The sequence below is a fragment of the Manis pentadactyla genome, chromosome 17, assembly GCF_030020395.1.
Source record: "Manis pentadactyla isolate mManPen7 chromosome 17, mManPen7.hap1, whole genome shotgun sequence".
Taxonomy (NCBI): domain Eukaryota; kingdom Metazoa; phylum Chordata; class Mammalia; order Pholidota; family Manidae; genus Manis; species Manis pentadactyla.
In genome coordinates this window covers 63,228,975-63,255,868 of record NC_080035.1, presented here as the reverse complement: position 1 = coordinate 63,255,868, position 26,894 = coordinate 63,228,975, and the positions used below count along the sequence as shown (strand labels likewise).

Here is a 26,894-nt window from a genome sequence, read left to right as displayed (position 1 = left end):
CCTTAACTGGCTTCTCATCATCGCTCTTAAAGCACAAAACCCCCAGCGTGGCCTGCCGGGGCCACGGCATTGGACTCAGCACATCCCTGCAGCTCCTGGTCCTGACAAAGCCATCCTTCCCGTGCTCTCCGAGCTCCTGCCCCACGGAACTCCTTTGGTCTCTCAAACAGATCCCAACAGGTCCACCTCTGTGCCTCACTCACCCTGCTCTCTCCACCAGGAACTGAATCCCCACACACCCAAGCCTCCAACATTCTGGGTGAATCGCATTGCTTCTTCACAGGCCACTTTATCTGGGAAGCCTTGTAGTTTGGATGTCCTTCCTATGAGCTCCCCCAAATTCTGCCTTCCCTCTGCAGTGGTGCTTTATCAGGCTCTGTTAAGGTGCCTGGGCACATACCCCACCTTAAAGCCAAGGCTGGCCTTTGGGTCCCAGCCACATGGAGCACAGCCAGCAGTTCCAATCCTGGATCCAAGAGAATGAGTGTGCGCATGAGCTTGCCACCAGATTGGTCTCCCAAATCTACTGCCGCCATGTCAGCTCTCTACCTATAAAAACTTCACCTAAATAATGCACTATCTTACATGTTTTCCTAGACTACCCAAACACAAAGTTTCCACTTACACCGGGCCGGTTCCATTTTTACTGAGAGGTTCCTATGATACCTGGGTCGCCCCACCTGTAGCTGTTTGAACATGAGCTCCACCCCTCCTTTGGCCAAAGACTGGCAAAAGTAAGTGAAATATGAGTGTCATAAAGTCAATCACTCTTTTGCCAAAATAAAACCAAAACAAATGAAACCGATGAGAACTATAATGAAGAACTTATCTGGGAAATGTTCTAGTGAAGAAAGTTTAGTGTAAGAAACAAACATGCAAATAAATGACTAGAGGTAATAAACCTGCCTCATGTGCTTCCAGGAGTGGTGGGAGTGAGGAAATAGAGTTTTAAAAGGAAATATAAATAGCTCACTTCATTAATTTGATGGCAATTCCTGATAAGAGAATTAGACAAACAGCCAACTTAACATGCACCCAAAAAATCACATGTCTACATGCGCGCACAGAGACACATGTGCAAAAGCTGAAGGCCCTGGGATCATTACAGCAGTCAAAAATTATGCTAATAGATTTCGGCAAGATTTTCAAGTAAAATTCGAGTAGGAAACATCAGCACCTTCATTTTAGCAAGCTGGGATTTTTATAAAGAACTTAACATGATTAAAATTAAAATATACTATAGAATTTTTGAGAGACCTTTAAAATAACATTCAGGAAAATCTCCTCGACCACAACACCTTCTTACACATGTAGATTGTGCCTCGGGAAGGCATCTTGCCCAAGGAGAAGTGTGCAAAAAGACGATGTTACAAATGGGGTCTTACAACCGGTTATTCAGGATAAATTTATGAATTAAACTAAGCACCCTATTTTACTTTTTGCTAAATGTCAATTCTCATTTAAAAGCCAAATAAAAATGATTGTTAGCACATTCAAAAATGCTCCTTTGCTCATAATGAACCCTAATAAGACCAAGAGAGAAGGGACGGTAGTTTCTGTTCCAGACTTCCTGTACGGTACCCCTCTTTTCACTCCTAATTTTGAATATTCTCTAGTAAATATGTCTGTTGGACCTGTCATTGTGATTACAAAATATGTTACATAGTTTCCATAAAACATGGGTTGTATAAAAATAAAATTCGCACATAATATTACAATAGAGAATTTTTAATATAGAGCAAAATAAGCTGAAAGAAAAATATTTGGATGTCATTAGTACTCAAAGTAAACTCCTACTCTGTTTACTTCTAAGTTTCTTTGCACTATTCCAAGATTTCTACCTCTGTGCTAAATTTAAGCTACATATTAATAATAACAAAACACTATATATGATATATATATCATATAGTTCAAATAGTTGGCTGATACTCCAAATAAGTGTCCCTGACCATGTTGCCCTGTGATTTTGCGTCAAAACCCTTTCAAATTAAAGACCATCAGCAGCAAAGCATGTTGCCTAAATTTTATTATACTTTTAAAAATGAACTGAAAGCCAAAAATTCGGAAAACTGCTATTAAAGTCAGAATGCTTTGGCTCCGGATGTGACTTTCAACATTGAGAGGTTAAATGAGAAATCTGAGTAAGTTACCCCAAAATGACAGAGAGGCAATAGGGTGCTTAGAGAGGCACTGAATTAATAAAAACTGGTTAAGGCCGGTTTTCCCACAGATTCTGGAATCTCCAAAACCAGCAGGTGTAATGATTCTGGGCTTAATGTATTTGTCAACCCAGAGGAATTACTACCATTGTTTTAATTTTTCTCTCAGACACTAAGAATGAGACAATATCCTGACCTAGCAGCAAATGGGCCCCCCTTTACTCTTCCTACTACTATTATTGCAATATTATTTGTTATAGAAATAACTTCATAGTACTCCAAACCCATTCCACATATTAAAAATGTTTATGAAATAAAATTATAAAGAGAATATGATGAAACTCAGATGCAATTTCACTGCCAAATTTATCTTCAATTTTCAAATACACAAAACCATATATTTCCTTAGAAATAACGTTGATGAATTTTTGGTACTGTGAATTCCTTAGCTTTATAGAAATCCCTCTGCTGGCTTCTTTTGGACCAATCTGCTGCTTCTAATAACATCAGTTATTATACTGAAGGTATCAAATGCTTTGAAGAATTTACCCTGAATCTCAACTTTTTTATGAAAATAAAAGCTTTTAAAATTGGGAAGATTAAAATCAGTAGATACTTACTTCTGATTTATTAGGGAATCTAAAACCTAAAGCTTGGGGGGGGGGGGACCAGGATTAAATCACACAAATGAACTAATTCAGTTCAAAACCACAGTCGTCGTCATCAGACACATGAGCGCCCTCAGGCCCTGTTTTCTTCTTTCTGGCTTAAATAGGTGATGATCTTAGGGAGTTTTTATTTAAGAATAAGGTGGGCTTGTCTTTTTTTTTTTCCATCTCCTTTCCCAGAATGATGTTTCTGCCCCAAGCACTATGTCTGTGGTATATACTGGAAGCAGGAGCCCCATGCGCAGTAAGAGGGGAGAGAGAAGAAACCAGAGGAGGCAGAACACAGAAAACCACCCGACTTTAGATCACACCGGGGGTTGCACCTCGATATTACTGCTCTGGCTTTAGTACCTTAAGCGGCTGATTCGTTAGCACCAAGTACCCCACATGTCCTCTGCCTCCCCACTAATCTCCATTTTCCCATAGAAAGACTCTTCCTATTGAAATTGAAAACCCCACTCATTGGAATCAATCACACATTTTAGCCAAAGAGAAAACAAGTTCCACTTTAAAATGTCAGATATTGTAGGACATTTAACATGTTGACACTATTACATTTAAACAACTCCACTACATCTCTGTAATGATCTAGACTAGGAAATTGCTGTCGGGTTTAATGACATGGTACTTAGTGATTTTGCATCTCAGCAGCATATCATGTTATGAGTGCTCCTAGTAAATAATATTCTTGTCATTAAAGCAGAAATTTAAAGGAAACATTTTATCCACCATAATTTAATCTGCCTAGTGTAAGATGCTACAAATCAGTATATATGTTTGGACAAGCTGTACCCATAAAAATGTTTTCATGTTTTTCCTCTTTGCAGCCAGAACATTCATTCCTTTCATTGGAAGGGCGTCCTTTCATCACAGCAAATAGTCCAAATTTCTTTCATTTGTTAATTTATTCACTGTATCTCTAAATGTTTAATTTAATACCAATCATGCTTCCCTACATGGGCCATAGGCTTGAATAAAGAGAGGGTTCCCACTTTCTTATTACTCATTCACTAGTAGGGAAAATTTTTAACAAATATTTAGACCATGGAAATTGCTCTACTAGAGGTACGACGGTGCAGCAAATCTCGGTTGCTTGAGTAAATCAGGGAAGCTTTATAAAGACAGATTTGAACAAGTTGTATGCTGGTGAGAGAGAGCATTCCATGCTTTGTTATTATAAACTGCTAATTTAAGAAAGTAAGACTTCACTCAAATAAATGAAAATACTGAGTTTCTACATGTGCCGAGAATTGTGATTATGTGGGATTCAGAAATGAAGAAGGCACAGTATTCACTCAGAGACATCACACAGTCAGCAGGGGAGACGAAAGTGCTAAGAGAAAATTATAGTAATAAAATGATGCATTATATTATATATTACATAGAATGTCAATATATGTAATAGCAATGATTATTTAATTACTAAGGCTGAGAAAGCAAACTGATGTTTAAAAAGATGCATGTTTTGGTTTTTTCAAATACTGAAATGCTGGTATATGTTTCAATCAACTGTTGGCTTGATCAGAAACTCTAAAAGTGCACTTCAATTACTAATGGAGTAAAATGTTAAAATTCTGTAAATGCACTTACTCTCATCAGCATATTGCCTAAGAGGATTTGTAATCGTGGGGATTCTTCAAGCATTAGAAAAATCTCTTGTCTAAAGGAGGTGAATTTATTAAAGGAGGAGTAATGCAGATACAGGAAATGTGCTTGTACTAACAATTATATTGTGTAAGACAGAGAAAAATAATCAAGTAGTAGAGTTATTATTTGAAGCAGAAATGAAGGATTGAAAAAAACCAATCTCTAATCAAAGAAGAGGTAAAACAAAGTACTATCTATGAAATGCAGACCTGCTGGCCTCTCAAACACCCTTTAAAAGTGCAGAATTGAGTATGTTACAAACTCAAAACATGGTTTATGTCTGTGAATCCAAAAAATAGATTGTTGTATGTGTGCATAATTAAATTGACTTCTAGATAGTTAAGAAAATTCAGAGTTAATTAAACAAAATTAATCTTCCTTGAGACAAAGAGGAGAACGTGTTTGTGTACCCAGAACAGACATGCAGGTCAGTTTTGAGTTAATTTGAACTTCCATTGCTGCAGTGAGCTTTTCTTACCAATACCAAAAAGAAAGGGCATTTCTCACAATCAAATCAAGGTTTGGGGGACATTTTTTAAAAAGCAGAAGGACAGATGGACGTGGATGGCATTTTAGGGCTCCTTCATGCATTTTCGTGGCTCACATTCTTTTCAAGGTCAGTCCATCCACCTCTCCCTTCAGAGAGGGAGACGCAGGGGGCGGGGACTCCGGGGGAGGGGAGGGGGTGGAAGTCAGTGCACCCCAGGCCCCACGTCCTGCAGTTGCTCCCGGGGACCTCCCCTGCCTGGCCTCTTCTTCCCTGAAATGGGTTCATAGCTTCTGGCCCCGCCAGAACCGCTCATCAGACCCCAAGAGCAGCCTTGTCCAGAGCCTGGTCTCCCCAGAGCGGTGCGCTGATGCCTTTCCAGTCCATGGTCCCCAACGCAGAAACACAACAGGGAGGTGGCCCACGTTCAGCAGAACATATTACAAGTAATCCTTCTTGTGAGAAATAGGGAGACATGGTCTTCTGTGCAGCATAGGCCAAAATACCTGACTTTTATTTTATTCTTTAGGGATTTTGCTGTGAAGACTACTCAACATAATTATCAGAATCTTGTCACCATAACTCCCCAATCACTTGTAAGTGTCCTCTGCTGTTCAGAGTGTTAGGGTCTCTTTTTGTCATTAATTTATTTTGCAGAGATTATCAGCAAGTAGCTGATACCAATTTCCTGGTGTGGGGTTACAGGTCCAACATGTGGATTATTTTACCAAGCTAATGTACTTGATGTAGCAGACAATTGAGAAACAAAATCAGTCACCGCATGATGTTCTGTTTACCATGAAATATTTAAACAGGTGAGACATTGCAGCATGCTAAGCACAAACTGTTCTGTGCCTGGATGTCACACACACACAGTATATTACACATGACCTAACCGGTAGTCAATAACAGCATGACATAAAGCATGTATAAGCCACCCAGCGTTTTTGGTTGATATTGTTGTTTTGAATACCTAATTTCAGTTTAAAAGTTTTAAATTTATAAAAAAGCTAAAGCTCTGGATTGGCTGTCTCTAACAATATTCCCAAAATAAATATAGAAGTGTGTAGGATTTGTCAAAATACTTAACTATAATCAGATTCAGTAATATGCACTCCCTGGGCAAATGTAACGATGCCTACAGTCACAGACCTCACCCAGATCTGGTCTGTACATATAGATGGCTTATGTACCTTAAAATAGCCTAAGACCACTTTCCCTCTAGGTTTATAGTGAAGAGAAACAGAGTCTCTTCATTTCTTCAAAGGAAGTAAAACAGTAAGAACAATTGCTTAGGGCACACCTGGGACCATGTGGGCCAGATGAACTGAAAACATGGCTTTCAAAGGGAGAGCTGACACCTCAGTGAGTGACGGACAGTCCCCAGGCCACCGGAGAGGACTGTGACCCAAACCTCAGGGTTTATGGAGACTTCGGCTTTTCTATCGATCCCGGGGCTCCGGTGCATGTGGGGAGAGAAAGCACATCGCTGGACCTGGAAATTACCTACAGCCCCACAACCAAAGGCTCCACCCTCGGTGGGAGGGGTGCCATGAAATACCTGCCCACAGGTACAGAGGGGCAGCAAGGAGACCTACCTGAGTGGATCCTCGGGGAGCAGATGTCTCCACCCACAGAGATTACCACCACAGCCAGCCCTCTCTGGGTGTCAGTGGTTTAAATTTAGACTACACATGCCTGTAGGATATTTTAACTAAAGAATTTAATAAAACTGATCTCAGGCTTGGAACACTCCTGGAGCAGTTCACCAAAACAGAGGAGATAAATGTCTAACCTTTGACCCAGGCCACACAGGGTTTTCCCAGCCCTGCACCACAGGACACCAAGTCACACCCTGAAGGACAAACCTGTGGAGAAAATAATCCTCCGTGAGCAACTATCAGCAGACATAATAAACAGCACTGACAGAAGCTGGAGAACTTCAGATAACACAACTGGTTACAGACAGTATAACAAACCTGCTTAGAACAACCACAAGAACTAGAAATATAATATGAGAAAAGAACAAGAAACAGTATGTAAGAAAAAGCAGATTTGAAAAGGAAAAAAGTGGAACTCTTAGAGATGAAAATCAGCCACTGAAATTAAGATGCAATGTTCGTGTTAAGCATCACATTAATTATTGCTCAGACACGGCTCCATAAACTCTAAGAAAGCACTGCAGAAATTATCTGGAATGAAGCAGAGAGAGATCCAGAGATGGAAAATGGGAAAAGAGCAACTAGAGAGGAAAGATAGAGAAAGGAGACCATGCATCTAAAAAAGGAGTTCCAGGAGAAAAGAGAAAAATGAGGACAGGGCATATTCATAGGGATAATGGCCAATAATTTTTTCAAACTTGGTCAGGTAAATGTATCTGGTGATTTGCAAATCAAAGTCCCAAACGGAGTGTAGAGTCATTGCTGGTAAAACTAGGGATCCACCACAGGCATGGGCACACACACACAGGCACAGCAGTGTTCATCTGCTCACCCACCTTGCCACGCACATCCTGTGGGCTAGCAATGGTGCCAGGATCTAAGGGCATTAAAGTCATGGTCTCAGATCTTATGATACCTGCTTTCTGGGTAAAGACAGCAATGCCAATCAACAACACATAGCCCGTGGTGACCGCCTCAGGACAGACATGCGCACAGTGCCCTGGGCTTCGGAAGACGGCGGGGCTCCCTGTGTCTGTGGAGGACAGAGGCAGGGCCCGGGAGAGCTTCGAAGGACAGTGGCACTCAAGGTGTGTTTTTCAAATGGAAAAATTTTCTAGTCATTCCCTGGACAAGTTTGATCAAATGCATGAGGTCAGAAGGTGTGGTGGGAGTAGGTAGGAGGTGAGCTCAGACAGGAGGGAACACAGATAAGGAGGAAAATATTACACAGACTAGAATGCCACGCAACAGTGGTTTTAGCATCTTTCCCATCATGAAAATCTTGAATCCGCCTCTTAGGGAATTCCAGCATATGACCGGGTAAACAGAAGCTCAGCTAGGAGAGAAGAGGTGTGTGTACGTGTGTGCACTCACGACCGGAGCCCTGCGCCAGAAACCTCTACTCCCAGGACTCCTTTTATTTGTGGATTTCTTCATTAGGTCCTTTCTCATTAACAGACATCTTACTCTTTGGCACCATCCTTAAAATAACTATTTCCTTCTGTTTATTTTATTTCATTGGCCATGGCTGGTACATATGTGATTTTTTAATTTTTGTATGCATTTGTTTTGTAACTCAAAACTACACTGAAATACCGTGTGCAATTCCTGAATTTGGGAAATTATTATACTTTCTATGGCATAAGATACAGTCAATTTTCTTTAAGTATATGAACTATAGTATCTATATGCAGAGCTATCACTTGCTTATCTATTACATATTTGCTCATTATTTTACTTTTAGGCAGTTTAAGCTCAAAAGCAAATACAACTTTTGGCCCATTCATTTTCCGAGTCTTTATTTGACAGCACTGCCCCTCCTGTGCTTCCTCACACCAGCTTTAAATCCACACGTATGTCCACATGCACTCCTCCTACCTAACAAGCTGCTCCATTCTCCTTTTCAATTACTCATATGTTTTGTTTTTTATAGGTAACATAAGTCGTTCTTTTCCTATATGTCAACATCCACTCAATATGACTTATGCAAATGAAGAACTTCCATATTTCTAGATGAGTGCCACATTGCTGCTCAGATTTGGAACACACAGAACTACGTGTATTAGTGACCTAATATCAATATCACGTGAAATTATATATGTAATGGTATATAAATTTACATGGAAAGTGACAGGTAGCAGCATATAGTATTGCAGATATGATACGGTTATATGATAAACAACTTGCTATTAACGGCTCTGTCATTGCATGTACTGGTGTGACACAGGATGAAGCACCTGGCATTTGCATGGGCCTTTCTGCTCTCCAGTCTCAGTGCCTCCCCCACCTCTGGGTGGGTGCCCCGCTCCGCTCACCTCTTTCCCTGCCAGCCTCAGGAATTCACCATAGTTTCCCCTTTTAACAGCTGCTCCCACCCCTCTATCCTTGGCACCCCTCCCCTCTGAGGAGGAGGTTAGTCCAGAGGCAAGCACAATGCCTCCCTGGAAGAGTCCCTGCTGAACACAGTGAGCAGAAAGGGGCTGGAGGAGCACAGCGGGGACTTCTGAAGGTCAGACTTGGGAAGACAGAAAGTTCTAGAATCTCCCAGAGACATTTTGGATGGAGCCCTCTCTGAGCAATTCCCATCCATTGTGCAGAAAATACGTGGCGGCACTGAGAACACACTCGGCCCCTGGTCTGTTTGGCGTCCTGGCCGTGCACACTCCAGAGCTCAGGTCTCCGCCTTTTGCGGATGTCCTCGTGGGCGGAGACGGCAGATGGCAGCCAAGGCCCGCCGCGAGGGGCTGCTGTGGGGACGCGGGTCGGCTGGGGTCTCTGCTGGGCTCAGCTCTCGCCTGTCAGGGCCCCAGGGAATTTATGTCCTTTGCACTGCTTCCACACAGCATATATGCCCTGCCTGACCTCAAGGAAACTTTGCAAACTTCCAAAACTCTTATAAAATATAAATACATTTCCCAGTCAGAAGGTCTTACTGGGGAGTCAATTCAATGAGCTGGAATTTTAGCCAAGTTCCACAGGAAATCTATGGAAGGTTGGCACCTGGAAACCAGAGCAGCCGGTTCACCTGGGACAGCACATCCGACTCCCGGGCGGCCCCCCTGCCCGGGTCACCCCCTAGGCCAGTTGTTTCAGACTCTCCGGGAAGTGGGAGGCATCAGCAGGTTTAACACTCCACAAGGGGTGTGTTAGCCCTAATCCAGAAAGTTCTCTCTTGCTATGGTGTGGAGGAGGGCCTAAGGGAGAAAAGATGTTGAAGTGTGAATTTAATTCATTATTTCCTCCCTCCTCATTAGGAAGGTCGTGGGTATTTGGGCATCACACACTCATGTTCTCTAAGTTCCCCTTTGTCATGTTATGTCTTCATCTGGGACATTCTCTGTATCTGATGAACGTCCCTCCCGTCTCAAGGGCATCATGCTGTCCAAGGTGAGCCTCCTGACTGAGGACCGCAGGTGGATTTCTCACTGAGGTCTCACCTATTTATGGGTCATTTCTACACCAGGACTCCAGAAATGCAGCCACAGGCTATTATACATCTTGGTGTGCTTAGCCCCCAACACAGTGGCTTTAACCTAAATGGCACTATAATCCAAAACGCCTTATTTGGGCTTTGGGCACTATGTCCTACCCTCCCATTATTTAGCACCAGCAAGTCACAAGGTGTGCGGATTACGAGCTGGACACGATACACTAGCACCCATGAAGGACACATTCTCTAGGTAAGGCAAGAGCCTGTCTGGAGCCAGCCTGGTGCTGGTGAGTAGACCATGACAATGCCCCTACTTCTCTCCAGATACTGCATGAGAAACACCACTCCCACTTCTCTTCTGTATGGCTCTTGGTCTCCAGATACCTGTTCTGCGAATGCCCTCCTGTCCCTGTGGACTACTAGACTCAGCCATGATGTTCGTATCTCTCTATTCCCCATGATTTGGCCCTTGATTGTCACACCGCCTTCATCTCTCTGCTTGCAGCCCCTGCTTCTCATCTGCCCCACAGCTGGGGCACAGTGCATCCTCAAGGGCTCCTGGGATGCCTAAGTCAGATGTTCGGGACATTTCTCACATTGTAACTTGGAGGGCTACCTGCCAATTACTGAAGACATTAAACACTCTGAGGAACTTTAGAGCAGTGACCACCTCTGAATTCTGCATTCTCAGAAAAGAGTGCTGTGCCTGGCCTACAGTGGATAATACCGACTTTGCAATCAGCGAGAAAGGCGGGGCAGACCTGGCTGTCTCAGGATTGGTGGCCAGCAGCCTCCAGGTGGCTGAAATCCTGGGCTCCTCCCTTCTCTGCTCAGTAAGCCGTTGGGACCCTCAGTTCATTTCTTCTCGCAAGCTCTCTGTGAACCTGCAAGGGCCGAGCTGAGGCCTGACTGATAAAAGAGGAGGGGGGGCAGTGAGACGCTGAGCAGGTGGTGCTGAGCAGCGGGCCTCAGGGTAAGGCGGCTGCAGCGGCCCAGGGAAGGGGAGAGGCTGGACTGGAGGCCCTGTGGGCGGGGCCACGAGACTGAAGTTGGTCCTGCTCACCTGGAGAAAACACCGGCAGGTTCAAGGCGGGCAGTGACGGGATCTGACTTTGACTCAGAGAGAGTACCTGTCCTGCGGAGCAGGGTGTGGATTTCGGCGGGGCCAGTCAGTGCTACGCAGCCCAAAAAGAGGGCTGGAAGAATTTCAGGTAAGCGGTGACAACGGCCATGCCCAGGACTGCAGCAGGAACACGGTGGGGGTGGCAGCCGGCTCTGCTGTGCGTGTGGGGGGCACAGCCGGCCCAGAGACGGGACGGAAGTGAAGAGTAACATTTCGGGGCTTGGTGAGTGGAGATGCCATCTACTGAGGCAGGAAAGACTTGTCGGGAGCAAGATCTGATGGGGAGAGAATGAAGTGGTAACCCAAAGCTATCAGAACTCAATTAGCATTGAACTACCATTTTTATTACTCCCATTTATAAGTCATCTCATACACCCTACCTTGGTCCCAGCAAGGTTCAGGGTCGTTGTATTACCTCAGCCCTGGTTCATCTCTGCCACACTCGCCCCTTTTCACAGCTGTTACTCCTGAAGACAAATACACCATAGGAACTTGATGGCTTTAAAGGTACGTCAAACATCTTAAAAGATGCCACAAAAAAGCTGGTACTGGTGAGAAGGCCCCATTGCAGGGTCAAAGGCATCCCATTTACCATTTGTTGGACTTCCCTGAGCTCTGGGGTGCTGGCTGATGCTCAGCTAACTCTTTAAAAGGACACTGTTTCCTGAATCTTGAACAATACAGTGGCAGGAGCTCTAGGGAACCCAAACACTCTTCCTGTAAACACCAGCCTGGACTTCTCCTAGGGTCAAAATGAGTTTTCTTAGACACCAAGAAATTGTCAAGAAAAGGGATATCACTTTCAGAGCAACATTTAGAAACCATCTATTTGCTAATATGAATTAACATGAAAACATTAAGCTGAATACCTCAAAGTGTGACAAACAGATTAAAATAGACTTGAGGAGCTGAACAAAACCTACCAGCCTTATGCACAGCAGAAGGTGTGAGCCCAAGAGTGTGCTAGCATGCCATGCCATGTGGTGGGAGACAGGCTGCTCACGCACCAATATGATGCCCACTACCTCCTCTTGAGAGACAAGATGCCTGGGCTTGGCAATGCAGAGCTCTAAGGCACAGGGAGGGTGCGGCACCTACAAGCCGAGCAAGGGGACTTTGGGAGTCCCTCCCCCCTGCAGCAGATGCTAAGTGATTCCAGTAAGATACAACTGCCTTGAATAATGAGAATTTCTTCTACTGAAGTTCATGCATGGCAGACAGACACTTCAGACCGCAAGGCGGTGAGCGTGGCTCTTTGAAGCCCTTTCTTAGTGATAATCACTCAGAAGTTTGCATTTTGCTAAGAGGAAGGTATTTGTGGACTAGGGGGTGGAAGCACAATTAATGACCTTGCCTGTGACTCAGAAAAGTGTGGGCTGGGCTCTGCGGTGCCTGGGGCTGCGTTCAGATTGCTGTGCCTGGAAGCAGCCACGTGTGGAGGAGACAACCCCACCGGCTCCCAGCATCTGATTCAACTTACTAGCTGTAACTTCTCACGACACGTCACACACCTTCTCTGTGGTGTCCAGCTGGGCAGACTGGTGGAGCCCAGAATGGGTATATTTTAACATGTCTTTTGACTCTATGGTCCTAAACCCTAAGCTGATGGTGGAAGCCATTTGCTTTCTCCTAAATTCTGTGAAGGAGTTTCATGTAGCTAAGAGAGTTCAGTAACCAAAGATCTGTCTGTGTCAGGACAGATAAAACGAATGAAGTCTGAAAGTAAACACTGTCTGGGTGGTGCTGAAAGCCCCAGGTTACCATAATAACCCAAACAAGGAAAGTCATGCCATCATTCTGGAAATGTTTTTTATCTTAAGCACAGGTGATGTTTGGGGAGATAAGAATGAGACAGTTTCCATGGCTTCAGCTAAACTGACCCTGGCATAGAGTCCACAGAGCAAATGCCTCTGCCCGCATGGAGCTCTGACTCCCACGGGGACAGGCAGGGACACAGGTCTCCTAACAGGTACCTTTAGAGCACGCTAAGGGCTGAGTGCTAGGGAAGGAAGCATGCACAGCATGCTAAGAGGGCCTGGGAGGGTATGGGGCTCAGGTGGCAGTTCAGTAGGGATCACTGGGAAGGGGAGACACAGCAGAGTCTTGACAAGGTAAGGAAGTTAGCCAGGGGGAACTCTGGAGCAAAAGCACCCAGGAAAAGGGCACAGCCGGGGCAACACCGGGTGGGCATGGGCCCAGGTGCTCCACACACTGCAGAGGTTGCCACGACTGGTGGGGGAGCAACAGGGGCAGAGGGGTGCCAGCCCAGGCAGGGACCAGATCACACAGAGCCATGGAGGAAGTTGCTGGGCTCTACCCCCAGGGAAATAAGGAAAAGCTGAAGGGTCCACAGAAGGCTGCTCCAAGGAACTGCTCTCAGTGTTGCATTCAGGTCTGGCTACTCATGGGCACAAGGGGACCCTGTGAGGATGTGTGATGCAATCCGAGCAAGATGCACAGGTGGCTCGCCTGGTGGCAGCCGTGGAGAGAGGGAGGAGACCCAGCCAGAGGGGTGCCTGTTGTTGTGAGAAAAAGACATTAAGGGAAAGACCTATACCCTGAAACAATAGGACACTCGTGAGGAAATTTAAAAAAGACACCAGTAAATGGAAACCCCATGCTCATAGATACGAAGAAATAATATTGTCAAAATGACCATCCTGCCTAAAGCAATCTACAGATTCATGCAATTCCTATCAAAATACCAACAGCATTCTTCAATGAACTAGAACAAACAGTTCTAAAATTGATATGGAACCACAAAAGACCCTGAACAGCCAAAGCAATCCTGTGAAGGAAGATTAAAGCAGGGGGGATCATGCTTCCTAACTTAAAGCTCTACTACAAAGCCACAGTAATCAAAACAATTTGGTACTGGTATAAGAACAGACCCATAGATCAATGGAACAGAATTGAGAGCCCAGATATAAACCTAATCACATAAGGTCACTTAATTTATGATAAAGGAACCATGGATATACAATGGGGAAATGATAGCCTCTTCAACAACTGGTGTTGGAAAAACTGGACAACTACATGTAAGAGAATGAAACTGGATTATTATCTAACTCAATACACATAAGTAAACTCAAAATGATTCAGATCAAAGACCTGAATGTAAGCCATAAAACCATAAAACTCATAGAAGAAAACGTAGACAAAAATCTATTGAATATAAACATGAGCAACTTTTTCCTGAACACATCTCCTTGGACAAAGGAAACAAAGTAAAAAATGAACAAATGGGACTACATCAAACTAAAAAGCTTCTGTACAGCAAAGGACACCATCAGCACACAATAAAGGCAACCTACAGTATGGGAGAATAGATTCATAAATGACATATCTGATAAGGGGTTAACATCCAAAATATATAAAGATTTCACATGCCTCAACATCCAAAAAACAAATAACCCAATTAAAAAATGGGCAGAGGATCTGAACAGACACTTCTCCAAAGAAGAAATTCAAATGGCCAACAGGCACGTGAAAAGATGCTCCACATTGCTAGTCATCAGGGAAATGAAAATTAAAACCACAATGAGATATCACCTCACAGTAGTAAGGATGGCCAACATCCAAAAGACAAGAAACAACAATGCTGGTGGGGATGCGGAGAAAGGGGAACCCTCCTGCACTGTTGGTGGGAATGTAAGTTAGGTCAACCATTGTGGAAAGCAATATGGAGGTACCTCAAAAAACTAAAAATAGAAATACCATTTGATCTAGGAATTCTACTCCAAGGAATTTACCTGAAGAAAACAAGATCCCTGATTCAAAAAGTCATATGCACACCTATGTTTATCGCAGCAATATTTACAATAGCCAAGATATGGAAGCAATCTAAGTGTCCATCAGTAGATGAATGGATAAAGATGTGGTACATATATACAATGGAATATTATTCAGCCATAAGAAGAAAACAAATCCTACCATTTGCAACAACATGGATGGAGCTGGAAGGTATTATGCTCAGTGACATAAGCCAGGTGGAGAAAGACAAATACCAAATGATTTCCCTCATTTGTGGAGCATAAGAACAAAGCAAAACTGAGAGAACAAAACAGCTGATGCACAGACTCCAAGAAGGCACTAGCGATTACCAAAGGGAAGGGGTTGGGAAGGGTGGGTGGAGAGCGAGAGAGAAGGGGATTAAGTTGCACTATAATTAGCGATCACAATATAGGTAGGGCACAGGGAAGGCAGTATAGCACAGAGAAGACAGTAATGACTCTATAGCATCTTACTTCGCTGATGGACAGTGACCGAAATGGTGGTGGGGACTTGGTAACATGGGTGAATGTTGAAACCACAATGTTGTTCATGTGAAACCTTCATAAGATTGTATATCAATGATACTTTAATTTAAAAAAAAAAAGGCATCAAGGAGACTCCAGGGTGCTCTGGACCGGTTGGCAGTTGGTCTGGAGGGGCTGGGCTTCTCAGGAGAAGGGAAGACCTGGCTTGGGTGCCATGGGAAGTAGGCAGCCTCTGCCCATGTGGGATGCCCAGGTTACCATGATGGCTGGCGAGGCAGAGTCCCACAGACCCGTGAACCACCTGAGCCCAAAGCGCATGGCCTGCATTCTGAGAATTCCAATGTGCACAACAGCAGGTACTGGGCAGATGGTGGAGGAAAGTGTGTGACACGGGGCTGATGGTAGGGACCTGGCGTGTTTGGGGATGTGGAAGTGTGAGGTCAGGATCCAGGCAGGGTGGTGGAGAGGGGTTGGCAGGTGGGTCAGCCAACGCCAGCCAGGGGGCCAGTTCCCTTCCTTCTCCATCCTAGCTGTCCATGCGGTGTCACGCTGGGAATGCGACCCCAGGCTCTCAGAAACCTACCTCAGCTGGAGCCCTCTGGGCTTGACCCCTGCACCATTTCCAGCAGCCCTCTCCTCCCCCAAATTCCACTGAATCCAGAGACTTAGACTGTTAGCATAACCCATCCCCACCCCCACCCATCCTCGTCCTAGCCCATCCCCACCCCCGCCCATCCTCGTCCTAGCCCATCCCCACCCCCGCCCATCCTCGTCCTAGCCCATCCCCACCCCCGCCCATCCTCGTCCTAGCCCATCCCCACCCCCGCCCATCCTCGTCCTAGCCCATCCCCACCCCCGCCCATCCTCGTCCTAGCCCATCCCCACCCCCGCCCATCCTCGTCCTAGCCCATCCCCACCCCCGCCCATCCTCGTCCTAGCCCATCCCCACCCCCGCCCATCCTCGTCCTAGCCCATCCCCACCCCCGCCCATCCTCGTCCTAGCCCATCCCCACCCCCGCCCATCCTCGTCCTAGCCCATCCCCACCCCCGCCCATCCTCGTCCTAGCCCATCCCCACCCCCGCCCATCCTCGTCCTAGCCCATCCCCACCCCCGCCCATCCTCGTCCTAGCCCATCCCCACCCCACCCATCCTCATCCTAGCCCATCCCCACCCCCACCCCCACCCATCCTCGTCCTAGCCCATCCCCACCCCAGCCCACCCGGTTCCTACCCTGTTCCACTGCTTTGCCTCCTCAGCAGCTGCCTCCAGCAGGCAGCCTGGTACAGCACCTGAGAGGAGCCACCTAAATTTGTGCCCTTCTGTGGAGAGGACATTTCTCTGGAGCTACAGTCCTTCTGTGGCTCGTTTTCAAATATTTCTATATTTGAAAATCAGGGTTTGAAAGGCAGAAATGTATATCAAGAGAGGCCTGGACCAAAGCGTGGCCCCTGGACCCCCAGCTCGTGACTTGGGGTGACTCTGACAACCCCGCCTTCAGTCCAGCTTGGCTGTAGATGGTGTATGTCAGGGTTTCAGAACAAACAAATGTTTGCAAAAACAAACTACGATTGCAACTATATTTCTCACATGCTTTCACATTTGGCTTCTGCATGTTCCTTCCTACCACGCATGGACCGTAATTCAGACTTGCGTGCACACACAGAAGCATGCACCCGTACCCTGGGACTCTACAAAACACCCACACCATCTCACAGTTTGAAAGCCCACCCTGATACGCACAAGGCACATCTGCCTTGACTCTAACAGGGTCCAACTGAGGAGACAGATGATTGGGAACAAGTTATGGATTCACAAATCTTACGAGGTATCATCTTTGTGATTAAATAAGCATGGGCGTTTAGACTTAAAGGAAATCCCTATTTCTTTCTACTCTAGCCAGCATAGAAAAACAATCCAAACTGATCCTTTGCCCCAGGGGAAAAGGGAACAGGAAGCTTTCCAGAAGCTCAAGGTCTGCGTCTGTTGCAGTTCGTCTCAAGGCGACGCGCTCTGCCCGTGGGCTGCGGGGAGGCGGCGACCATGGCGGTGCGCAGCCCTCCCTTTCCCAGCATCCCAGCGTGGCCACCCTCCTTTCCGCATCTGAGCTCCTCACGCCTTCAGAAGAGCTGTGGTGACCTTCACCAGAAGATGCGATTCGGTTTCAGTAATTGGAGTAAGTAGTACATCAGTGACTTGAGAACCCAAGCGCAGACTCCGTGCACAGCAGGAGCTGGGGAGGCCCAGGGCGGAGCTGCGCAGACGCAGAAACGTGCCCAGGGGAAGCCCCCCCCCAGAGACCGGCGCTGGGGCCTGAGCTTGAAGACCGGCTCTCGTGTTGCAGCATCACTTCAGCTCCTCTCACTGGTCCAGGGGAAGGAGCCCTGCATGCAGGGGAACCCAAGAGCGGGCGCCGCGGCTCGGCAGCCCGCACGGTCCCCAGACAGCGCTTCATCAGAGAGCAAGGGAAGCACCCAGAGGGCTCCCGGTGCGCCCGGACGACCCAGCCGGTGGGTAGGGGGTCTGATGCAAACATGCGCTTTCAGCCAATAAGGGGCCGGCTTTTAGCAGCGGGCATGTATTTATCGTTGACCATTCAGGGAAGAGGAAGACAGTCACCCCGTACAGAGGGCACCATGCCCCTGAGTGTGCGCAAGTGTAAGAATGGCCTTTATAGGCCACACGGGCATGACTTTGCCAACAGCTCTTTGTGATACGGTCTCGGCCATGCGGTTCCAACCATAGGACAGAGAACAGATCTCATCTCCCGCTGCACCGGGTCCCACCGCAGCTTCCATGAGCCACAGAGGACACGGAGGGACCAGCGGGAGAGCGCCTGCGGGAAGAGCGGAGCAGGGACCTCTACGGGCAAGGCCAGGTCTCCCGGGCACACTCGCCAACCATGCAGGGGGACCACTGTGCGGGCACAGCTCGCCAGCGCCCAAGGCACCGTGGGTGCAGGCCTGTCCCAGAGAGACGGCACTTCACTCCTGACCAGGGAGGGCCCGGCGGCCAGGGCGTGCAGCCTGGCAGGTACAGGGGCAGAGAGGCTGCCTGTGGGGCTGAGGGGGAGGAAGGCCTCAACTACACTCCCCAGTCACACGTGGACGGGCAGGAGTAAGGTCACCCCAGGCGTGGAGGCTGTTTGCCGCAGCCACATGGCAGGTTTGGAAAAAAGGAGACAAATTCTCACCCACACACACCACAAACACAAACACACACACGGAACTGCTACCAAGTTCACACACACACACGTATGCACATACACACACACGAAACTGCTACCGAGTCCCTCTAAAATGGCAGTGGGTGACCAGGCATTTGCCCAGGCTGGGCTGCAGCCCTCTCTCCAGGCTCCCAGTTACAGATGACATCACTGCCACTGGAGGGTGAAGTGACGGTCCCCTAAATACCTTCCTGTTTGGCATCTCAATACAGTTCTTCGTAACTCAAGATGCCATAAAGTACTTTTTCCTTATAAGAGAGAAGTACTCTTACCCAGAGAAGAGACAGGGACAGTGGAAGGGAAGGAGGGTCCCAAGATTGGGGGGATCCTGCCCTCAGACACAGAGGCAGGTGCTGACCTGTGGCCCTGGGGAGGGGGTCCTCACCTCAGTGAGAAACACAGTCTTGGCCCTGGATATGGACCTACACAAACTAGATTACACAAGCCACAACCCCTTATCCTAAACTTTTGGGTACAAATATACTGTTTTTTAGAATTTCTTTTTTAAAGTTAATGCAGCGTTTATATCCCCAATAAGACTGGTCAGTACCCTTTAATCAAACACGTTAATTCTGAGAAAAGCAATATGGATATTTTCAAAAGTAAGATATATAAAGACTATATAATATATTCATATCAATTCAGGTTTAGATTTTGCTTCAAATGAGTTCAGGTTGTTTTAATTTGTTCTGTTTTTTGCCAGCACATGAGTCCTAAAGAAACTTTTGGTTCTAAGAATATTTTGGATTTGGGGACTGACTCACCAATCGATGATCTACACTGAAATGCTTTAAATTCCCAAGTATTCACTCATAGTAACCTGAGAACACGTTATGACACTGAATTTGCTGCCTGGGAAAGGGAGACATTTAACTCTCCTAGTGCAGGGGGAGATTTCCATTCTCATAAGCCTCTCCTAGTGCAGGGGGAGATTTCCATTCTCATAAGCCTGGTGCTCAGCCACAGAGCGTCAAGTGAGCTGATCTACTTCATTCATCAGGAAACTTGGTTTTCACTTGACTGACACCCAACTCCCCTCCCACCGGCAGTGCTGAGACAGCAACCCCCAGACTCCCCAAGAACAAGTTAACATTTAAAGAGCAGGGAGGTGAGCACATCTGGGAATGTGGTGTCTGCCTTTTGCCCTGGATCCTGGGAGAAACAGCCAACAATCAAACAGGAATTTCAGAGGCCAGAAACAAAACTCTGAAAAGAGCATGACGGTCTGCATATGCTAGGTAAGCATATATTCTCATCTGTTTTTCCCAAATTGTGCAGACAGTGCCCTTAACATTTATATGTCAGAACAGAGTGTACGCTTTTAAAGCACAGGGCTGGCCACCCCTCGTCTCCAATGGACAGACGGTGCAGCAGCCACCTGCAAGTATCTGGGTTCTGGAGACAGACCTCCAGACATCACTGGGCCCCAGTTTCCTTGTGATATGGCCTTGGACAAGTTATTTATCCTCTAGGCCTACATCCGTATCCATAAAACAGGGACAGTAGTAGTATCTATCACTGAGTTACTTAAAGAATTAAATGATATAATACAAGTAAGACCAGGCACAGTGCCTGGCACTCATTTGTATGCCAGAGAAACATTTACCGCAGGCTTCAAGTACTTTCTAATTTGTACGTGCACATGTGTGTGAATGCACCCTCAGAATTTCAGTGCTACTCTTGTCAAAAATTTGAAGAACAAAGAAGAGTTAGGAAGTGATTTTAGCAAATGGCTTTCTTCCTGTAGCAGAAGCAGTAAACCTTATCTCGGATAAAATTCACTCATTACGTGGAATCATTTCAAAACTATTTACGCAAGGAACTGAGAATTGAACAGACTGGAGTTCAGATATCACCTCTGCTCCAAGCTAGCTCCCCAAGTCCCCAGAGCTCTCGTTAGCCCGTCTGCAGCGGGGGAGATCCGTTCCAGCCTGCCACAGTGATCACAGGCACGCAGAGAAAACTGCGGAAAGTGCTCAGTGATGGCTATTATTAGTTTCAGAAGTACCACAATAGCAGCCATACACCTACGACAACAAAAGCAATAGATGTCACCACGGGATACCTGCCAGCCACTTAAAGGTAAAGTCGAAATCTGAATTTTGGAGGAATAGTCGGACAGCAGTTAGCTATTTAATAATATTGTGGATTGGGTGGATCATAGTGTTATTTTAACATTTAACCCCCCAAAATATGTGTTGGGGTAACACATAAAACAGAAATGCTCTGGAAATGTGTTACAATCTTCATTTGCAGGCCTCCAGAAATGCTTTCACATGATCAATGGTCCTGTATGCGGGTGGCTGCTGGACCCGGCCAGTTGGAAAATTACCCCAGTAAGTTGGGCTGAGGTCACTGAGCAGCGGAAAGCCGCGTCGGCTGCCCAGCCTTCCCGACGCCTGTGTGCTGACTGGAGCCGCCACTCCCTCTGGGCGGCTGGGGCTCTGGCCGAACAAAGGCGAGGACGCGGGCTCTGCATGGCTTTGCTGATTTGTGCCCCGCTCTGCTGTCCTCACCCTCTACTCCTGGGCCAAATATCCCACCTCCTCCCCCTGACTCGGGGACCAGGGTGGGCCCGAGACCTAAGCTCGGCCACCACGGTGGCCAATGAGAGGCAGAAGAGGAGCCTTTGCTTCTCCAAGCTCCTCAAATGGGGGTGCTGAGAGCTGTGTGTCCCCTTCCGCTCCGTGCTGGAAAGCGTACGCAGAGCGGGCAGGGGTGTGTGCGTGAGACAGAGACTGCGGCCCGCGCGCACGTGCAGGGTCCGGTCCCACCGCGGCCAGCACGCCTTCTGACCCCTCCAGTCACGTGACCCCGCAGTCCGCCTCCCTCTGCCGTCCGCCCTTTGGGAGTCGGTGCTGCATGTCTGACACTGGCGACCAGAGCTCTGGGGAACGGAAGGGTGGAAGCCGTGACACCAGGGTTTGGAACCTGGTCCTTGAGTAAGTCACTATCTGTGCTTCAGAGGCATTACAGAAACAGTTTGGGATCCCCGTAACTCTCCTGTGGGGTCGAAGACCACCTAACGAGGTGGAGCCTGGGGCCTGGCCGCCGCGTTCTGCCCCTTCCCCTGTGGGGTGCGCATCCTTCAGGAATACAAGGCAGTGAGAAAGCCGTGGACCTGACCCCTTCCCGTTGGCGTTCCATGACCGAACTGCACATGCCCCTTTGCAGAGGTGATCCAACCCTCTCTATATTTTCAATATTATAACTGCCAGTTAAGGTAATGCAAGCTCTTGTAATTCAAAGTTTTTATTATGCTATTGGATAAGGAAATGTCCCAAGATTGCTTTTTATGGTAGAGGTGACTAACTCGAGAAGGTCCTAACTTAGTTTTGCTTAAGCAGTCTTAAATAAAAACACACGCACAGACAACTTTGTGCTTTCCTGTCCATTTTCCTTAAAAATCTCCTTGACACACGCATGCAAAAGCAGTGGCTGCTGTCCCATAGGCAACGCTGCTGCGTGCGGAGACAATACAGGGTCAGGGTTGAGGGTATCCCAACTGCACTCGCGCTGACTTGTCTTCTGTCCTGGTCTCTCCCGTGCTGATGCGGTCCCCCACCGTCCACTTAGTTACAGGTGAGGATTCAACAAGGCAGAGGAGATGAGCACAGGACAGGGTCTGGCCTATGGAAAGAACTCTATAAGATCCACATGTTACAATTGTAATTATCCCTTAGGTTACTAATTATAGAGTCAGTGAGAAATAGATGATAATACCTCCTATTTGCACCTTTGTCTCAGGAACACCTTTAAGCTTTGCTGGTCTTAAATGTGTGGTCATGTAAATCTTGTTATATCACAAAATCATAAAGAATCATCAAGTAATATTTAAGTTCAGACTTACCTTTATAAAAATTCTGTGAGACTTTCTCAGATTAAGTTAAATGTGCATAATAACCCCTTAGCAATGAAACACACTTTCCCTGAGGGCTAATTGCTGCAGCGTCTACCATGACAGGCATGCTCCCAGGCAGCTCTCACAAGTTCAAGTGCTCAGTGAGTCAGAGTTTCAAAGGAACACTAACACACAAGGTTAGAAACAGGTCACACGCTCTGAGTCAAACGGCTGTTGCTCTCAGTTTATAATTCAAAATCTGACCTTTACTGAAAATGTTATTATACAGCACCACAATCATTTCCATCATTAATCAATATGAAGGAGATTAGGAATAACTTCTTAGGATTTTGGAGTCCAGTTGCTCTGGACTAAACCCATAAAAGGCTGGTTAAAGGAGGTTGAAAATGAGTCATGAATGACTATTTCTAACTTTCATGAAAGCTCAATTCCCAGGAACATAAACTATATTTATTCCCTAGATATAATGTTAATATCATGTACAAAAAAAATTGGAATAGACTCTGAAAGAGAAACATCCAGGGAAAAGAAAAAGTAAAGCATAGAAAAACTGTAAACAAAAAGAAGCATTTAGTAATGAGCGATTTTCTTTCCTCCTGACTTTGTGGAAAGTGCACCATCTAGCGGGAGATCTCAATAAATGTAACCTTATTGCCACTGCTCAAAATGTTAGGGAGCTAGACAATTTTTTCTTGTTGCTCTTGTTGTTTTAACAATCTGTACAGGAATATTCTTATGCAAAGTGTTACAGACATTGTTTCCATGCAGTTAAACTATGGGAACTGATGTATATATCTGTACTCTTAATATTCTCAGGTTAAGCAAGGTGCTATCTGCTTGTTCTAGCTTTTGTTCCAATTTCACAAACAGGAAAGTTTAGGTGCATTTAACACTGAAATAAATCTCTATACATTTTCATGTGAGACTCTGAATAAACTTTTAGTACCAAAACAGTCAAAATTGAAAAAAACAACACTTTTTATAGCTTTAATTACAAAAGCGTTTGTTACAACAATGCTTTCTTCTCTTTGGAGTTCTAATCACGTAAGAACATATATATATATGAGTAAGACTTCAGCTGCTGTTACATGTTTATTTTATGTTTCATGTAGGCAATGAGCTGCTATTGCTAAAGAAGAGAAAACATGCATTTGAAGGAAGAGGGGTTTGCAAGTTTTTGCAGTGTGGGCTTTAAGACTCAACATAAGTCATCGAAATTTCACTACAAGCTGCCTTTCATGAGTGTCAGATAAGCACACAGTATCCAGATAGTTATGTGGGACCTGGTTTGATCTAATACATATATCAACATCTTTTTAAAGAAAATCTGGTAAGTAGATGTTATGATGATAATAGCACTCTTAAAAATAGTGTTTATATGTATGTAGGAATATTTAGATTTGTGAAAGGTTTGAGAGCTGGCAAGTTCAGATTAATACTACTGACTGTAAACAAGCTGAACAATTTCCAGAATTATGGTACTTTATATACATCATTGACAAAGATCAGACGCTAACCCAAATTCAAATTATCACACAAACATGAAGTTCTCAAGCTTACCAGCCCTGCAAAAATGAGAAGATCCACCAAAATCATAACTAAGAAAACCCACAGAACACAAATCACAAACATGCTGTAACAGATGATGTATTATAACTTGCAAGACAGCTTGTTTTATTATTAAAGAATATCTTGTTTGTAGAATTCTCTTTGTACAAATGTGCCAATTGATAGTTTTATGAATCTGGACTGGTGTATGTTTTTGTTGAGGAATGTTGTTTTGCACCCATTAGATATTTATAATGCATTTTAATAAATTAACTTCTTTGTTCAAGGAAATTGAATTATTCATGATTTTTCTGAGTTCTTTCCTGTTGGAGCTTCACAGAAAGCAACCCCTGCCTGTTTGACTTTCTAAATACCCTCAATGATTCCAAAATCTTTTGCAAGAGAGGTGACTATTAGAACTGTGGAGCTCAGTAAAGAAATGCTTGTTTCCGCCCACACTCACACACTTCAAGAGACTGGTTCAAATCTCAGACCAACAAGTCAAATTGTTCCTTTGAATGGTAGATGAGAGCATTGCCTTGTATTGTTCAGCAGCCCTCTGCCCACAATGCCAAGTGCCCGTGCATGCACGCACAAGCACACACACACAGACACCCCCCCTAAACCAGTTCTGTGCTGCAAGCTTTGAGCTGTTGATCTTAAGAACGATTAGAAACCCAGAAATCCACAAGACTTTTCTTCCACACAGCTATCCCGGAGCACACCCATGGCTTCCCATCTGATGCTTTTCCTCCCAAGGTAGGTCCCATTAGAGATGCTCAACATGGGGGAAAAAAGTGAATTGCAGGTAATGGGTATTTTCAATACTGCTGCTGTGTAATGTATTTACTTTGGAACAAGTCTCCTTACAACTCTGGGTTTGACTTCCTCTTTTATGAAATGAGAGGATTTGATAAAAACATCTCTAGTGCCTGAGAAGCTCAGAATTCCTTCCTACCTTCCATCTGTCCTTTCTTCTCTCCTTCCATCCATCACTTTTCCCCAGGCTACCGTTAATGTTTTCATGCTTCAATATTAGTTTCGTTGTTCTTTTGAAATTCTGTTGTTCAAAGGACTATAAGCTCCCAAATAGTCCTCCACTTTAAATAAAACACAATTTTAATAGGCCTTCTTAACTTCTTGACAACTTCTGTCCTACTCAACATGGCAAAGTATATTGATACTCCTGGATGTAATATTTTCACAGGAATTGGATACCAGTATCATGGTAAATTAGGACATGGCCAGTTCACCCCCCTCCTGGCCCCACTGTGCGTCACACCACACAGCCATGGTGACAGCAGAGGGGGCCTGTCTCTGCTCTGACTAGTCCCTGGAGGTCAGCCCCACTTGGAGCCCATAGCCCCTGGAAAACTCTCATCTTGGCACCTCACACCGGTGTCCCCATGCCCCAGCCCCACGGCTGCCCTGCCTCCAGCTCTGCCAGGCCCACTGGTGTCCTCACCACGCTCCTCCCCGCAATCCCTGATTTTCCACACAAGGGTCTTATAACATCATGAAGACTCACACATTCCTCTTAAATCCAACAACAAACACGATGAACTATAAATCAGGTGATCCCAGATATCTGAGCAAACCCACCTCAGAGCCCAGGACCCTCGTGCTCAGTCACCAACGTCCTAGTGCGTTTGGGTCCCACGTCCAGCTCCCTGTCGCTCGCCTCTCACACCTACTTCTCTTCCGAATGGGGCTTTCTCTCCCTACTGTTCCCTTCCCATCCTGACCCCCATCTCGGCCAGGCCTCATGAGGAGGTGCACAGAGCCCGGCACTCGGCGGCAGTGCAGACATTCCCCATCTCGCGATGCCTGTGCCCCTGGCCGCCGGCGCCATGCAACGACCACCACAGCTGCACTTCAACACTTCACCTCCAGTGCACAGAATCAGCCCCACAGTTCACTTAACTTGTTACACAACTTCATCTGTCACTAATGAATAATTGCCCAAATAATATTTCCCATTATTTCAAAGACTTCCGAAGACTAGCAATGCATGACTAATGTTATATCCCAAACATCCAGAGGAATATAAATGTCTATATATACAATAATTTTTTTTTAAATCCTGATGTGAAAACTAGAAAAACAGAAACATAAGCTAACACACACCACACACACTACTTCACCTCTACCTTCAACAGTTAGATGCCTGATACCCAGATGGTTCCAACCTGATATTATGCAAATATTCTCTTTTAGTCACCATTACTTTTCAGAAAAATAAGAAGATAATGAAGACTGCTAAAAGGCAATCACAATTTGAAGGCAGAGCTACTGGATAGAAAATACACAGCCACTTACCGGTGTGCACGTAAATTATTAAGGTGAAGGCCATGTTTTTCTTCATCAGATAAACCATCCATCAACAAGTAGAAAATGAGGAAATTGCTCTGGCCAGGAGGTTGTGACACAATTCTGGATTTCTCTAGCATGTATGTATAAATTATGGCTGGTTAAGAAAAGAAAAGTGATTCTGTTAAATGGCATTATTAGTCTCATTTCCATAAAGTTACACATGCTAATTAACTGCAAGAGAAAATAGTGCAGCTGCTTTTCAAACACTGACCTTTTTAAAAACTGTTAATACTCTTTATCTTTTAGAACAGTTTTAGGTTTCCAGAAAAGTTAAGCAGAGGACTGAGAGGTTCAATGTGCCCTCTTTCCTTCCCCAACATGTTGGCCTTATTATTAACATCTTGCATTAGTGCAGTACATTTGTTAAAATTGATTCATGATTATTAACTAAAGTCTATCAGTTTGCACTGGTGTTCACTCTGTGTTGTGCATTCTATGGGTTTTGAAAAATTC

The 26,894-nt window shown here is 45.6% G+C and overlaps 1 protein-coding gene across 6 annotated transcripts in view; it reads right to left on the bottom strand.

The window, feature by feature from the left end:
* The window catches only part of MYO16 (myosin XVI), a 570,453-nt gene that overhangs the window by 231,139 nt on the left and 312,420 nt on the right, over window positions 1-26,894 (bottom strand). For all 6 annotated transcript variants that reach the window (XM_036893691.2, XM_057494602.1, XM_057494601.1 and 3 more), the window contains exon 16: window positions 26,388-26,535. In XM_036893691.2, the coding sequence (XP_036749586.2) occupies window positions 26,388-26,535 (148 nt within the window). The remainder of the gene's footprint in view (window positions 1-26,387; window positions 26,536-26,894) is intronic.